The sequence below is a fragment of the Acanthaster planci genome, linkage group LG09 (genome assembly GCF_054643075.1).
Source record: "Acanthaster planci isolate LZ-2023a linkage group LG09, COTS_SCS, whole genome shotgun sequence".
Classification (NCBI taxonomy): domain Eukaryota; kingdom Metazoa; phylum Echinodermata; class Asteroidea; order Valvatida; family Acanthasteridae; genus Acanthaster; species Acanthaster planci.
In genome coordinates this window covers 12,293,700-12,308,552 of record NC_141785.1, presented here as the reverse complement: position 1 = coordinate 12,308,552, position 14,853 = coordinate 12,293,700, and the positions used below count along the sequence as shown (strand labels likewise).

At 40.6% G+C, this 14,853-nt stretch overlaps 1 protein-coding gene across 1 annotated transcript in view; it reads right to left on the bottom strand.

Moving 5' to 3' along the window:
- LOC110987042 (uncharacterized) overlaps positions 1–13,793 on the bottom strand; it is a 47,889-nt gene extending 34,096 nt beyond the window's left edge. Inside the window, exons 1-2 of the mRNA XM_022249447.2 lie at positions 13,542–13,793; positions 8,238–9,576 (exon numbers count right to left, since the gene is read on the bottom strand). Of these exons, the coding sequence (XP_022105139.1) occupies positions 8,238–9,197 (960 nt within the window). The 5' untranslated portion in view covers positions 9,198–9,576; positions 13,542–13,793. The remainder of the gene's footprint in view (positions 1–8,237; positions 9,577–13,541) is intronic.
- Between the last annotated feature and the right edge of the window lie 1,060 nt (positions 13,794–14,853).

The following is a 14,853-nucleotide window of genomic DNA, read 5'->3' as shown; positions in this document are numbered from 1 at the left end:
GTAGAGCGCGCATGTCAGGCATGAAGAACATTCTAATGCAAACTGTCTCTGAATATTCCCATTTCCTTCTTTGGTTGCCATGGTAATCTACGTGTATGATGAGGCTGCACTATACTGTGAAGTCAGTTGCTGCTAGTTCTTGCAAACGACAAAACTCCAACCATCTCTTATTGTTCATACCGGTAACAAGTCTGGAAACAACGCAGAAGAATGATCTGTTCCGTTTCTTTCTCATTCAAGTTTTAGAAAATTAAGGCCTTTAAAAAGTGTCAAAAAGAGCAGTTCAACTAAAACTGCTGCTGGCAAGGTTAGACATGTTACCTGTAGATGACAACCATGACTTCTGAATGAAAATGAAGCCCTAAATCTCTGCCAGTAATAAACGTTTCAAGGGGCACCCGGAATTCCTAAGTAAATAAATGACATTTATGTTCACTCTTTTAAAACCCCTAGGCCGTACTCCCGGCATTGCCGGGTTGACCTCATCAGGATTTTTTCATCTCTCTCCCATTGACTGGGAATATGGTATTTCTGTATGAATGAATGTCTTACGCTACACTTACAGTTCAGCGAATCATAAATCTTGTCAGGAAGTGAAACACTGCTTGGACTGCACTTAACGTTAATAGAATTTATCCTGCTTGCATGGAGTACATGTAGATGTAGCGTACATTGGTGCAACACTGGGTTCATGTAACCACAGTAATCCGTCATACATGTACATGTATGCACAGGTACATGTATATGTACGTGTACACGGTGTATGCATGCATCCTTAATCAAGTATACTACGATCTGAATTTGCTCCACAGGGAATGAATACAAACATGTGTGCAAGCTCTAGATAATTTTTTTTCTGACGTCATCACATGTACAATGTAGGGGCCTGTACAAGCCTGGGAATGTACAGAATGCGTGCTCAGAAACTGAAAGAGAACCTGGGAACGGGAAATTCTTTTCACACTTTTTCTACTTCCCCGGGAATTCATTTTCATTTCACTAAAATGTGACAAACTTTTCCCACAATGGGAAAAAAGATTTTTACACCCTTGCATACAAGCTTTGAAAGAACTGTTCATGACTTTTCACACAATTGAAAAAAATTTTTCACACCCTCTCATGCAAGTAGAAAACCTTTTTCCGCCTTTTCACACAAGCGGGAAAACATTTGACAATTATACATGTACATGTACCTTTGAAAGGCAAATGTGAACAGGAATGAAAATTCTTTTGACAACGTTTCTGATTCCCATTCACTGTTAACTTTCAAATAAAATGTACTGTAGAGATCCTTTTGAGCAAAAATAAAAGTTTTTCAAAGTATGGGTACCAGTTTTTCCCCAAAACTGATTTTTTTTCAAGCAAATAACTGTTGTTTGCACAGCCTATTTAAGGAACTTGTGTAACAGCAGAAAAATGCTTAATTCCATCAAAGTTCATAAAAACTGGGAGAGATTCTCTTTTCCACTGCAGTTGTACAGTCACTCCAGTCATCAATAGTACATCACCATACACTTAAGCTCCTCGTTAAATGGCTAATTTATTAAATGTCACAAAGCGCCAGTACATTTACCATGTGTACAGTATACTTTACAAAACATGCTTTATGAGGAGTTAATGTACAACTAGCAGAAAAGATGAATACGTGTACTGGTTAATGTGCATGTGTGCAATGCTTACAAGCACCCCCACCACAAGCGTTGTCATGTGATCACTTGACCTCGTTTTTAACCCCATTCCCGCTCATTTACAAACATTTTATCTCCCTTGAATGATTCAAACACCTGATTATACCTTTTTTTATTCCGTCCACCACCCTTGAGCTCATGTGAAGTTTTATAAATCTACAGCCCACTGTTACCTCCGTTGTGAAGCAATTTGATTAAATGTTGGGGTTCAACCTTGCACCCCCAGGGCCAGCAAAGAACATGATTCATCCTCCTCTTGTGAGTCTGCTGGGGGTCTTTGCTATCCTTCCCATCAGGCCAAGGAGAAAGAAAAAAATAAAACCTGACCAAAAAACCTACAGGCTACGGGTATGTACATGTAGACAGCAAGGAAGACTGTACAGGCATGACAGGTCTGCAAGCTGCCCCCCTGCTGCAGTCCACTGATTTACTTTCATAGATCATTTCTATACCAGTTGGTATTAGTGCGAGTGTGCAAGTTGATGCCTACAGTGTAGTTTTCCTCCAATTGTAAAACCTCCTTTTTAAGATTCTACAGTATGATGGTATTTATCACCTGTGTTTTTATGTATGATGATACTAGTAGGTTTTGGAGTTTAAGTGTCTCTCAGTGTTTCAGACACGCTTTTCTACATGTAAATGTACACACCCAGTTTTTCAGTCGTTAAGAAGGTACTTGAACTTAGAGAGCCATCTGAACACTGCATTATTCACTTTTCATACCATTTCCATCATTGGTTTTTACATGTACAGTACATCTATTTGTACCCGGTATACTCGAGCTTGCACTCAGTGCATTTGAAAACTAACAACACAAAACAGGAATAGATTATTGTTTGGCATATGTACATGTATATATGTTATATGCGTGTTTTCTATTTTGTAGTCAAAAAGTGCAAGTGGTTTCTGCCTGAATAAACTGAAGGCTGCGGTTGATTGCGGTGCAAATTCCTTCATGCATCAGTGCTGGACTTTTAAATTCTTTATAAAGCTTCAACGTGTTAGTCAACAAGACAAACAATGCTTGTTACTATTCATATCAGCAAAAAAATTCCTGTGGAAGGAACCAGGCATGCATGCCCCATGCCACTTTACAACCGCGTGCTGCTTGCAGAAAAAGGTTACCCAGAAAAAGGTTACCATGGAAACACTGTAAAGAGTGTTGCATGACTGGCCATAGTGTCACTCTTAATATCGCTGCTGCAAGCTTGGTTGATTTTCCTCTTTCGCAGAAAGGATTTCGGTTTTTGAAAGGCACGCCCTATCCTTTGCCCCTTCACATTAACACTCAGGAAGTTCAATGCATGCGTAAATTGCAAATCAAAAACCTGGCACAAACAGTCAATTGCTATGGCAACTACAATATAAATTACCAGTACCCTTGGTGATGGACAAGACTAAGGGGTACATGTATGCAGAACACACATACTGTATACATGTGCAAGTAGTGGCTACGTTCCACTGATCGAGTAACTGAATTAGTTCAAAATAAAATAGTGGTACACTACCAGTGAATATGTTGCTCAGTATTCTACTCTGTGCTCCAGGGGAGAGATAGGAGACAATTTGAATACTTGTATCCATGGAAATAATCACTGGAGGGTATGAGGATAAACTGGCAGTGTAGGGTCTATGATGTACTTCTGTGTTTGCCTACAGGCACTCCTTAAAATACCATTTTCTTGTGTTCTACATGTATATCAATCTTTACGCATAAAAACACCTTGAACAGTAAACTGGGGATTTTCCAGATTTCAAAAGATATTGTTTGAAAAATCCTGAAATCAGGAAAAATTCTGACAATTCTTACCCCACTGTTCACGAGCTTGTGCCCCGTAAGACACAAGAGTCCTACAGTGTATAGGAGTAAATCCTCAGATGCAGGTACTGGCACATAATTGTGCACATTTCACTGAAAAGACAAGACTAAAATTTTGTCATGGAGTAGGAATTTGAAACCTACATGTACACCAGTCATCTGGCTACTGGAATCACTCAATCGCGCCCTACATGTACGAGCCAATAACTTATGCTAAACCTTGCGGCAAAGACCGACATCACTCAACAGAATATTCCAGTGTTCCACTAAAATAGGCCTCTCTGCAGATGCAAGTAGCCAGACGGCCGAGTGATCGAACGACAGACACGACTGCTGTGACGTCTTTGAGTGACCGAGAATAATTATTTGCGGGTGTGTGCTTCAACCTTACACGTACAGTGTACAATGCATGTATTTTTCTGGGAAAGGTTGTCATAATGCAAACTTGTGCATGTACCGTAGCAAGAAGTAACATTTCTGGCTAAAAGCTGATCTACGTAAAAAAAAATTGAAAATCAGTAATGTTGGTAAAAGGTGTCTTGAAAGAATATGCTACTACATTATAACCACACAGTATATTACACGTACATGTATGTCGGTATCAGAATATATGTACATGTACATGTACGCGTGAGCCTACTGGTTTGCACATTGTGCAGTATGGTTGCTGAACAGAATGAAATGCAGGCCTTCTTCAATTTACAAAGGATTCAGAAAAAAAAAAAAAGATTTGTGCAAGATAACAGCAAGTACATGTAGAATAATGTCCAATATTAGTGACTTTTGGTACAGTGTACAAGAAGTTAGAACAGAAAACCTCTCCCCATGTAGATTTATCCTCACTGCAAAATCACAAATCCCTGGTAGAAATTCGTTTGAAATGGTCCATTGAAAGTTGAAATTCAAGACTGTACACCTACAAGTATTCAAGAGATTGCATTCATGAAACCTCTCACAAATTGTACCCCTCCCCCCAAAATTAAAAGCCCTAAAGGTCAAAAAATTCTGCCACAGAAGGGCAGAAGCAAACATCACAAAGTTACAACAAGAAGCTGAACGGGGGACAGTTTGTCAAGAATGACTGTCTGAATAGGGAATTCTGTTGTAAGGCCCCAGGGCAAGAGCAGCTTGGCAAAATATCAATTCGCTCTCATTCAATGTTCCCAAATGGGGGTAGCAGCACTGAATAGGGCAATGCTTGGCTTGAAATATAATGGAATTTGGAAAGAAGGGGTCAGGGATGATTGGATGGTGTGCTAACTGTTTGCCTGGGGCTATGATGGTATGGCATTGGTACATTTGTGACAAGACTCTGATTTCCGGATCCATCAAAATGAGTCAGAAACACTTTTCCCCCCCTTTTTTACTCTGATGAATGAACATGCTGTGCACTTTGTTCCATCACTTAAGTTTGACATACCGGTTTATGGAGCTCAATTACAATGTAATGGTATGTATATGAATCGTACAGACAAAACTTCAAACTTCATGGATTCAACGAATACAAGATCTACTCAATTTTTACAATGGTCGGTTTGGAATCTTCAGCACTGATTACCTAAACAAATTCATTTATGATACACATTCCAGAAAATGATTTCATCAGAGATACTGTACAGCATTTGACAATTTTTCTGGTAAGATTATCACAAATAAACTGGACGCTGAATGGGTTTAAAAAATGTGTCACAGGTTAATACATTATTGAACATGTAGTTTGAAGTAAAAGAGGTTTGCTTTAAATACATGTATTCATCACAATGCTAGGATTTTTCCAGGGGAAGGGGGGAGGAAGGAACAAACAGCTTATCAGGAATGAACTAGACAAATGTTTTCGGATAAACATCAGTGGAAGGGACATCAGTTTGAGGTTCTTTAAGCAACTAGGTGATTTTCATCCCCTTTCATGTCTTTTCTTTTTTCTTCTACTTCTTCCCTTTTTATTTTTGAATTTGTTTCGGGGGATCAAGTGCCCTCCTTGCAATACCCCTTCCCAGTGCAATTATACATGTACATCTATGAAAATCTAAACCCAAGAAAAGAGTACTAGTCTAGTGGAAACCATGGAGGACCCACACTGACAACTCTGGGTCAGAGAGCAAACAGACCCAAGACCTTTTAATCTAAAGTCAGCCGCTCCCCACTGAGCTCTGCCTCGCCCCTCCATGAGACAATAATGGAAACTGGAAGAATGCCAAAAAACCATGTACTACACTCTCAGCAATAGAGTATGCCAACAAACCCACTAAGTGATATCCATTCTCTCCAACAACAACTAATAATAAAATTGCTTGTTAAATGGTCTGAGCCTCACAGCAAGGTTGCACCAGCCAGAGTCCATGTTGACTCCCACAGGACCCTCTGCCTGCCATTTCCCATTCCCCTATTGTTTGGCTTCACACCTTTCCCTGTTTGGTTACCGAGTTTTTATCTCCAGTAGCTGTTATGGGGGCCAACAAATCAATAACAAAAGTAACCCACCTTGGACCAGCCCTGAGGTAGCGCCCTGGCCACCCGTACTTGACATTCAGACCTTTACCCCATAGAAGGTTTCTGTTCGCAACTCCCAAAGCAAGCCCATTGAAATTTTCAACTCAATGGCCTTGTTTTGAAAGCAAAGCGACTGGACTCCATCAAGCAAATACAGCAAATTTTAAACTAATATTTACCCATCATTTAAATTCCAGGGTGAAACTTTGGCATAGTTCAACAATGCACAAACACCTTTGAGACCTGACTATTGGTTGCTCACATAGGAGTTTGAATCCAACAGGGCTACACATGCGGCTATGGTAACCACAATATATGTCAAAGTTTTCACTTTCTCAAAGGAATTTTTACTGGCCAACTTGACATTTTAGGCTGTAACCCCACTTCGTTTCGTATTCATAGAAGGCACATTTAATGGCCTTTTCAATGAAACCTTAGCTAAGCATCAGCATCTTATTAGGCTCATAAAAATCTACAATCCTCCAATTTAACCTTTTAAGTATCCTTTACACTTCGGGGAAACCAAAGCAAACTCCCCAGTACCAGCCTCCTGATGGCCTACAAAGTAGGTAACAAACTACATGTACAGCTCTATTGACACCCTATCCATGGTCCAACTCTCTGAAACGTATCCGGTGTCTTCTCCCCCCCCCCAGAAATTCAAGACATAAAACTAAAGAATTCTACTTTTTTTTCTGATGCATTTTTTCAGAAGGGAAAAATACTCAGAACACATTACAGTCTCATGAAATACCTGCTGGGATTGTTTTTGCCAAAACTTTGCTTCCTATCTGACACCTGGTTCACACACCCCCCTACGCACACACACACAGGTAGAAGGAATTAAACTTGCATTTTGAAGATAATCAGATTTTTGTAATTTATGGGCACTAATGGCCAAGCCAAGAACAGGTCCTGGTACAGTACACCTTGATAGTATGTTAATAGCAACCATGATACTGTGAATGGTGCAATGCCACCATAGCAATCATAAGCAAGTTTACAAAAACAATTTACAGGTGCATGTGTGAAACAAGAGGCACATTAATCCCTTTTGAAAGTGGGGTTCCAGCTGCAAGTTGCCACCACAAGCGAATAGCAAATATTCTAAACAGTGTAATTTTGAGCAATTGGCAAGAAAAGAACTAGTATGTTTCCCGCTGCAGAAGGGTTTATACAGGTACTGTACATTGTGACTGCTGCAAGAAATGTGTATGAGGTTGAAACTAAATTTCATGCACAGGTACATGTACCCAAAATCTTCTGAACTAGAAATCATTAAAAGTGACTATGCTGCCCCCTTCACGCTGAAGCATACATGTACATGTATATGTAGGATGTTATTATTTCAAACTCAAAAAATTAAGTTCGTCATGATTTAATGGGTTCAGTTGGGGCAGAAAACCAGAAACGCAGGTAATTTTTTTTGTTATTAAATGTATTGAAGACTAATACTCTAGTGGGCAGAGATCTCCTTGAAGACACAGCAGGTGGTTCTGAAGACAAGCCCATTTTGTGAACAATCTGTCATTTGAGTGGCTGCGTTACCACGGTTATTCAACACCAAGTATCCCAGGTTTATTGGGTTTCGGTCGATTAATATTCCTGGATATTTTTTCCTTTTCACACAGTACGCTTTGATGTGCAGTCAGTGACCCAAAAACCTTTTCCCATGAAAATGAGACTACATGTAGCTAGCAATGAAATAATTGCCTAATTTGCTGTTGATTATTTCAGTATCATGTGTCTGGCTTTATTCTGCTGCGCCTGTGTTTTCTGTTTGTTCATTTGTCAGCTTGTTATTTAATTCTCCTCAGTACATGTTCATGTTAAATATTATTCCTATGTTTTGAAAATGAGCAAAACATGCTGTGTGTTTGGAAATTTATGCAAACATTTATGTACATGTACAAGAACATGTCCACTGAAGAAAATTCAACCTACATGTACTGTAGTCCAGATCACATCGCTATTTTCCACTTCATCAAAACACTTTTAGTAGAATCCTTGAAATAGTTGAGTTTCCTTGCAGTGTCTTTATTTTCTCTGAGTAGCACTCAGTATGTCATGAAAGGACAGAAGAAGAAATTCCTCTGGCCTATTACTGTTATCACCTTTTCATTCAAAGTGAATTATAAAATCATGATACATCAAATCCAACAAGTCAGTTTCAAAGTTTGGAGAGTTTTCAAACTTCCGGATAAACATTGAAAAGAAAGGAAGAAAAGGCCTGTACTCACCCTTTCATGAAGAGACTTGAGTACTTCTGGTTCCAGCATGACCTGAGGTGGCGGGCCTTGTTCAGCTGTCACATCAATTTCGGCACTGCCGTACCCATCTGACCCACGACACCGTGCCTGATGAGGCAAGGGCTTTGGCAGTCGCGATTTCTTACTTCCTTTTCGCATCCGGGACGGAACGGAGGATGGGCTGTTGCTGTGGTTACCGTTGAGGCTGCTGAGATCAGGCGATTCTGATCTCTGTGAGTCCATTTCGTGGTCGGCGTCAGAGCCAGAACCCAGCTCGTGATCAACGTCTGTAGTGGCGGCCGAGCTGGTGGGAGAAGCAGGCTCAATGGATGGCTCCGAGTCGGCCTCGGACGTCCGCTCCATCAAACCGGCCTTGATCTCCCGCTCAATGTCCTCCTCAAATTGCACCAGCAGTGGCACAGGCATTCCCACCTTGCTGCCCCGCCGTGCCACCTCCAGCAGACAGAGGATGAAGCTCCGCACGTTCTTCCGCAGCACCAGGTCGTCCGACTCAAAGAGCAAGACGTCCTTGATGTTCAGGCAGTGTCGGCACCAGGTGATGAAGTTGCTGATGTTGTCTCTAGCATTGAAAGAGCCCTCCTTGGCGTCCACTCGGAACTTGATGTCATTGTCATTGATGACAATGTCCTTCTCGCTCCGGCCATGGATCTGCCGGTACTCCTGGGCTACCCTTCGCACATTGTTGGCGTGCTGGCACAAGACAGTGCCCGTCTCCAATTTCTCAAAGAAGTTGTCTGGGGTGATGTCCAGGTGGTAGAGATTGTTGAGCCACTCAGCCAGGTCTTCCACCATGGCGTAGAGGTACTCGGTTTGGGTCTTGAATGGCTTGATGGGGGTGGCCTCCCATTTGGTCTCATAGCGTGTGTCATACGGGTCTTCAAAGTCCGGTGTGCGGGAGCCATCCCGACCAAGACTATGCAGGGAGTTCATGGTTCAACAACAAAATATGCTCCGACAAAAATAAAGTCCCTTTGTTTTGGCACAGGACACTCGTCTAAATTACCACTTGATGCAGCTGCAAAATTTCGGCAGCCAGTTTCAACTTTATGGTCACTTGTAATCTTCGGTTCCCTAAATTCCCATTTTTATACACGTGCGTCCTGCAGGTTCCTCCATCTACAAATATCTTTTGTTTCTAACAAAACTGCGTGACTGGCGCTAGTTCTGTGAACTGGCTCACACAGCAGCAAATGTTTACGTCCACGCCAGCAGCTGAAGTCGTCATAATGGCGGTTGACTGCACACAGGACACCCAGAGGCTGCGCTGGCGTTACTTGTCAGCAGTTCCGCTTGATCAGTGAAGACAAACCTGCCACATCAAAGCGGATCTTTGTCACTTGCTAATACTACAGTGTATATCATTGGATTCAGATTATGACAAAGCTGAACTCAGTAAATAGCGCTCACAAATTAGCAAGGGGAAAGTGCCCCTTACTCTCCAAAATCCTCCAATATCATATATGGCCTGGTGATCAGTGAAACCGTTACGGCCCATTTTTCACACTACCAATGAAAAAAAAAAACCAAGGAGCAATTTTTTATTATGAGATCTGGAACCAGAAAGCATTCCTAACCTTAAGGACATTTTAATTATCATTACGGGTTCTGCCCTTACCAAAGGGCTTTGCCCTTACCAACAGGTTTTGCCCTTACCCGATGTACTACGTACTGCCTTACATGTAGTAGTACACATGTAAGTACATGTAGAACATGTTAATACAGATTTGCACCATAGACTTATTCCACTACTCAGCTGAATACTCTCAGGTGGGGCTGTCAGGTCAGAACCAAACTGATTGAGGATGCACCAAACCAAGTTGGATAAGGAGAAGTTTGAAACAGATTAAGCCCAATGAATGCAGACACAATCGCTTTTGTTGACTGGGTTTTTAGCTGGCCCTCACAGAGATTGCTTGCTGTTGCAGTCCCTGAGGCAGCATGGTCATCCCTATACCAGGCAAGATATGGGACGGAGGGGTACCCCCCTTACCTGTCCAATCCCTATATGCACTCTAGACTATTGTTACCTAACCCCCCCTAGAAGTCTGTAAAGAATTCCTGAGATTCTGACCAAACAATGACCAACACAAAGGGGGGGGGTTTCTCTCCGTCCCATATCTAGCTTCAAACAGTCATCCTTGTTCAACCGGCCGCGACCAAACTGAACAAAAGAGGTATCCCTGACAGTGTGGTCAAAACTCCCATTCACCAGACAACCGTTTGTTCATTACTGGCATACTGCCAGGTGCTTAGTCCATAGAGTAAAGAAACACACCAAAACGAAGGCTCAGCCATGAAACAAGGAACTGAAGACAAGCAACTGATGTACATATGCCTTTTTTACAAGCTAACAAGGACATGTGCACAACCCAATCTCACGATTACAAATCAAAAGTTACAAGTAAAGGACAGACTTCAAATAAGAACGGAAGCATCGCAGAGCAAACACAAAGTGGCCATTACATGTACCTCTGCCTTCCAAAATGAGCCTGTGATATTTTATCGTGTCAAGGACACAACAAACTCATTCGCTGCTGATATAGTGATAAGGGGTTAGGTGCCGATAAGGGGTTAGGTGCTGTTTTTTAATCAGACAATCTTTTGTGGACTCACCAACCTTTTCCTCTTCAGCAAACTAATGAGGTCAAATCAGAGTTGGCCAAAGTGGGCAAATTTAACACACTTTTTGTGTTTTTTTCCCCAGACACTTTTTCATTAGACACTGGTGTGACCCCTTTTATACAGAGCGACTGTGGGGAAATCTTTTTTTTAAGAGGGCAAGGCAGCAGTGATGTCATTCTGCCAGTAAGTGAACGGATCCTAAATGGATTGAGTTTTCCTGAGAATGAGGAAAGCCCTTCCTTAGAGGTAAAGACCACTCCCCTATGACGGGGAGACATCCCAGCCAGGCCCAGGAACTCGTGGTTCTTGAATCAATAAACCCTTGTGAATCATTGGGGAAAAAGGAGCATTGTGCACCCGTGGAAGAAACTGATTCCGGCACTGGAAAGAAATCAACCCAGTAGATGTTGTAACCTGCTTTTTTGTCTCATAATTTGCAAGTGTTGTCATCAAATTCTTCCAATACCTTCCAAGTCCACCGCAAGTCCTCCTGTATTGAGTCAAGTCACATGTGATTCAAATGAAAAAAAAAATTCAAATGAGTCAACCAGTTTGTCCAGTTTCCTCTCATAAGCATACTTTTGAACCCAAGGAAATTCAACCCCAGCCTGTTCCTATCTTGCTGAATCAATGTACATGTACGCTTCCCGGATGGATCACGTGACCAATGTACTGTGTCCTTGTCTTTCTGGGGGGGGGATGAAAAAGTGTGCTCGGCAATACATGAAAATTTTTATTGAAGAAAACAATTGTTTGTTGATAACGTGCATGAGTGCACTGAATGCTCTTTTAACCAAGTATGTTTTTATCTTGATTAAAAAAATGTAGAAGGGCTATACCAAATATCCAAATAACCGAATATTTGATTGATTGTCGAATATTCAAATATTGTTTTTCGAATTTGAATATTTGAATCCGGAAAATTCATGACAAATTACACTATGGAGGCTTGTTTCAAGCAGATTCTAATGAAAAGTGTAAGAAATGTCACAACGATTAAAAAAGTAATTATTCAATAAACGATTTAAAAGGAATATACATGTAAAATTTTAAACAGGGCCAGCAGTCTTGTTCGTCTCTTAAATCTTGCTAAATTGTACCTGGAGATGCTCCTAGATGTGAGAAGCTATTATATTGATCACAATGTTGATCACAATTGTGTGTTATTGCTACTGATTTTGTATATAGGTTGTTCATCAACAATCTGCCAGTCGGTGCAACCGAATGTTCAGATATTCAATCAAATTGAAAATCAAATACTCAAATAGTAAATTATTCAAATTCCCTCAGCCCTAAAATGTAGTTATTAAATTCCCATTGAGACTGACACATGTACAACTATTTCTCACCATTGAAAATGAAACTTGGTATGACGTTTATAGAGTGTATGAGCAATGTTCAATGAGAGTTGTCTCTGAGTACACTGTACACAGACTGATGTAAGAAAATAGACCACCAGTACACCATTTATGAAACACAAGTGACTTCAGAAAATAGGTTTGAAACTCATTAATATGCATAAAGTTTCAAAATAACCCTGTGAGTTTTTTATCGTCAGATCTGTTGATGACCAATGTTTCCCACAAACCTGGGTTCAGTAAAATGAAAAATAAAAAACATAACCGTTTCTTTCATTCTTTTTTTGCATAGCATACAGTGTGCCTTCAATACAATACCGGATTTAGAAATCAGAGTGTCACTTTTGATGTGAACATGTCAAACCACTATTATCCGGACTGATATCAATAGGAAGGATGTGAACACACACATTAACAAATCACTGCTTCTGCTATGACCTCCCAAGTTGAGCAGTTTCAAAACATGGCTGAACTGGACAGGATGTGACCACGAACCAAACTTTGTTCATGAAGTGGACATCTTTTTCTCACTGTTCCACTTTGAGTAAATGCACTTTTAATACATGTACATGTAATTTTCTTCCCCATATGATTTCAAAGGTCATATGTATAAGATATTGATCTGTTTTTACTCTTAGCTTTCATTTCTACCTCAAAATATAATTTACAACACTTGTTCAACAATTTACAATTGTATTGGTCAAGAATAATTGTAAGAGTCAGGCCAAGTACTGGTACTTGCCTTCAAACATGACAGTTCTACCTCACCTTGTATTTTCAAGGACACGTCCACTCAGTTTGAGAAAAACTGAAATTATCTGAGGCAAAGTTTGTTCAGGTCAGATTTTAGAACTAGTCTAGGTGTGTGCCAAACTCTAGAGTTGCTGTGGTGAGATACAAAACTCTCTTTGAATAATTAATGGACTGTTTTCCTTGGCTCAAAAACAAAACAAAAAACCACAAAAGACAAAAACTGGGTGACCAAAACTGTGTAACATGATGAATAAACTCAATTCAAACGCATACTAGGTCTATTAATTACAACACACACGGTCTGCATTAGCACAAGCGAATCAACATTGAACATAAATAACATTGCTCTACAACATATCATTTGTATCTTTTTCACGGAAGATTAGGCTCTCGAATAACTAGCTCTAGTGAAAGGTAATACAGGTCCTGCAGGTACTTTCAAATTGGGTGTACGCAATCATGCCAACACAAGATCAATTCGCACGTATGGTACATTATGTCTCAACACACAAACAGCCCACGTTGGTAATGGTCTAATTACCTTGTCCATTCGCGACCTCCCATCCCGTCATCCTACCGAGCGTTTCCAGCGCCCATTCTGCTCGATGAAGATTGGGTGTTGCACATCCTCAAAACTCTCAGACGATGTTGGCCTTCGTGATCTCTGATGATTACATGATCATGCTGAGGTGTTTTGGGACTTGATATACAAGGTGTCACCATTCAACCCACCATCTAGCGCACACACCCGGCACCTTCTGTTTTGTGAAAACAGCTGCATATCGTGCGCATGCTGCAGGTTGGCCGAATCGCTACTGAACTAGTGAGGGCGCTAGATCAAACGCTTGAAGAGCTTTAATATTATCTGTCGACGAATTTGGTCAAATTCTGGAAAGATACAGTTGAGCAAAACTTGAATAAAACTTGCGTAAAAGTTGAAAATTGAAATGGAATAAAAGGATGGATAGTAGTTGACATGATAAAACAACACTACACTGTTTCAGTATAAGCAAAACAAACATGACTGGAGATGTTTAATAAATTTCATGAAAAACAGATTACTTCGGAGAAATGTTTGCAAAGGCATGATTCGATAACTCATGTTTTTTTTTTTAAAGTGAATCTATTTTAGCACGAAATTTTTTTCCTAATTTAGAAAAAATGTTCTAAATAAATTCTCAAAGGTGAAAAACTGTATTAAGGTAGAATGTTTGGGGGAATGCGAGGAGTTTACAATTAGTGGAGGTGACAATTTTGTCCAGAGAAATTACTGAGAGCAAGTTATCAATAAGATCTCAAACGTCACGCGTCTCTGTCCTGGTCTCGACTTCAACACTGGTAATTATTAAAGCATATAAAACGTTGAACATCATGGGTTGCCATCCATCGCAAAAATCCGTCTGTATTATGCAAATATATTGTAGGTGCGTTGTGTGTTTCAGCTATGCACAGGCAGCTGTTTCTACTTCAAATTAAGTTCAGGAGTAGTTGTTCTTATATCTCCCATCTTCTCATTTCTTGTTTTCAGGTTTCTTTATTACAACAGACGCACATCAGCGTGTCCGCTCCCGGTTCCTTAAACTCCTGCTGGCATTCGTAAACAGGCAAGAATCCTATTTGATCGGCGAAGCAATCTTTCTGCAATTTTTGAACATTTTTTAATTGCTAATTTGTTCATTTCGACCACTTTTACAGAATAAGTATATTTTGGGGGATGGAAGGGGTACCGGGGGAGGTATCACGAATCTTGAAGCTCTGCGGTGTATACCGTAATAGTCTATTCACAAGGAAATGTTAGCACCTGTGCCTTCTGGTTTTTGCCACAGGTACGAAAATACTTTCCGCCGACGAGC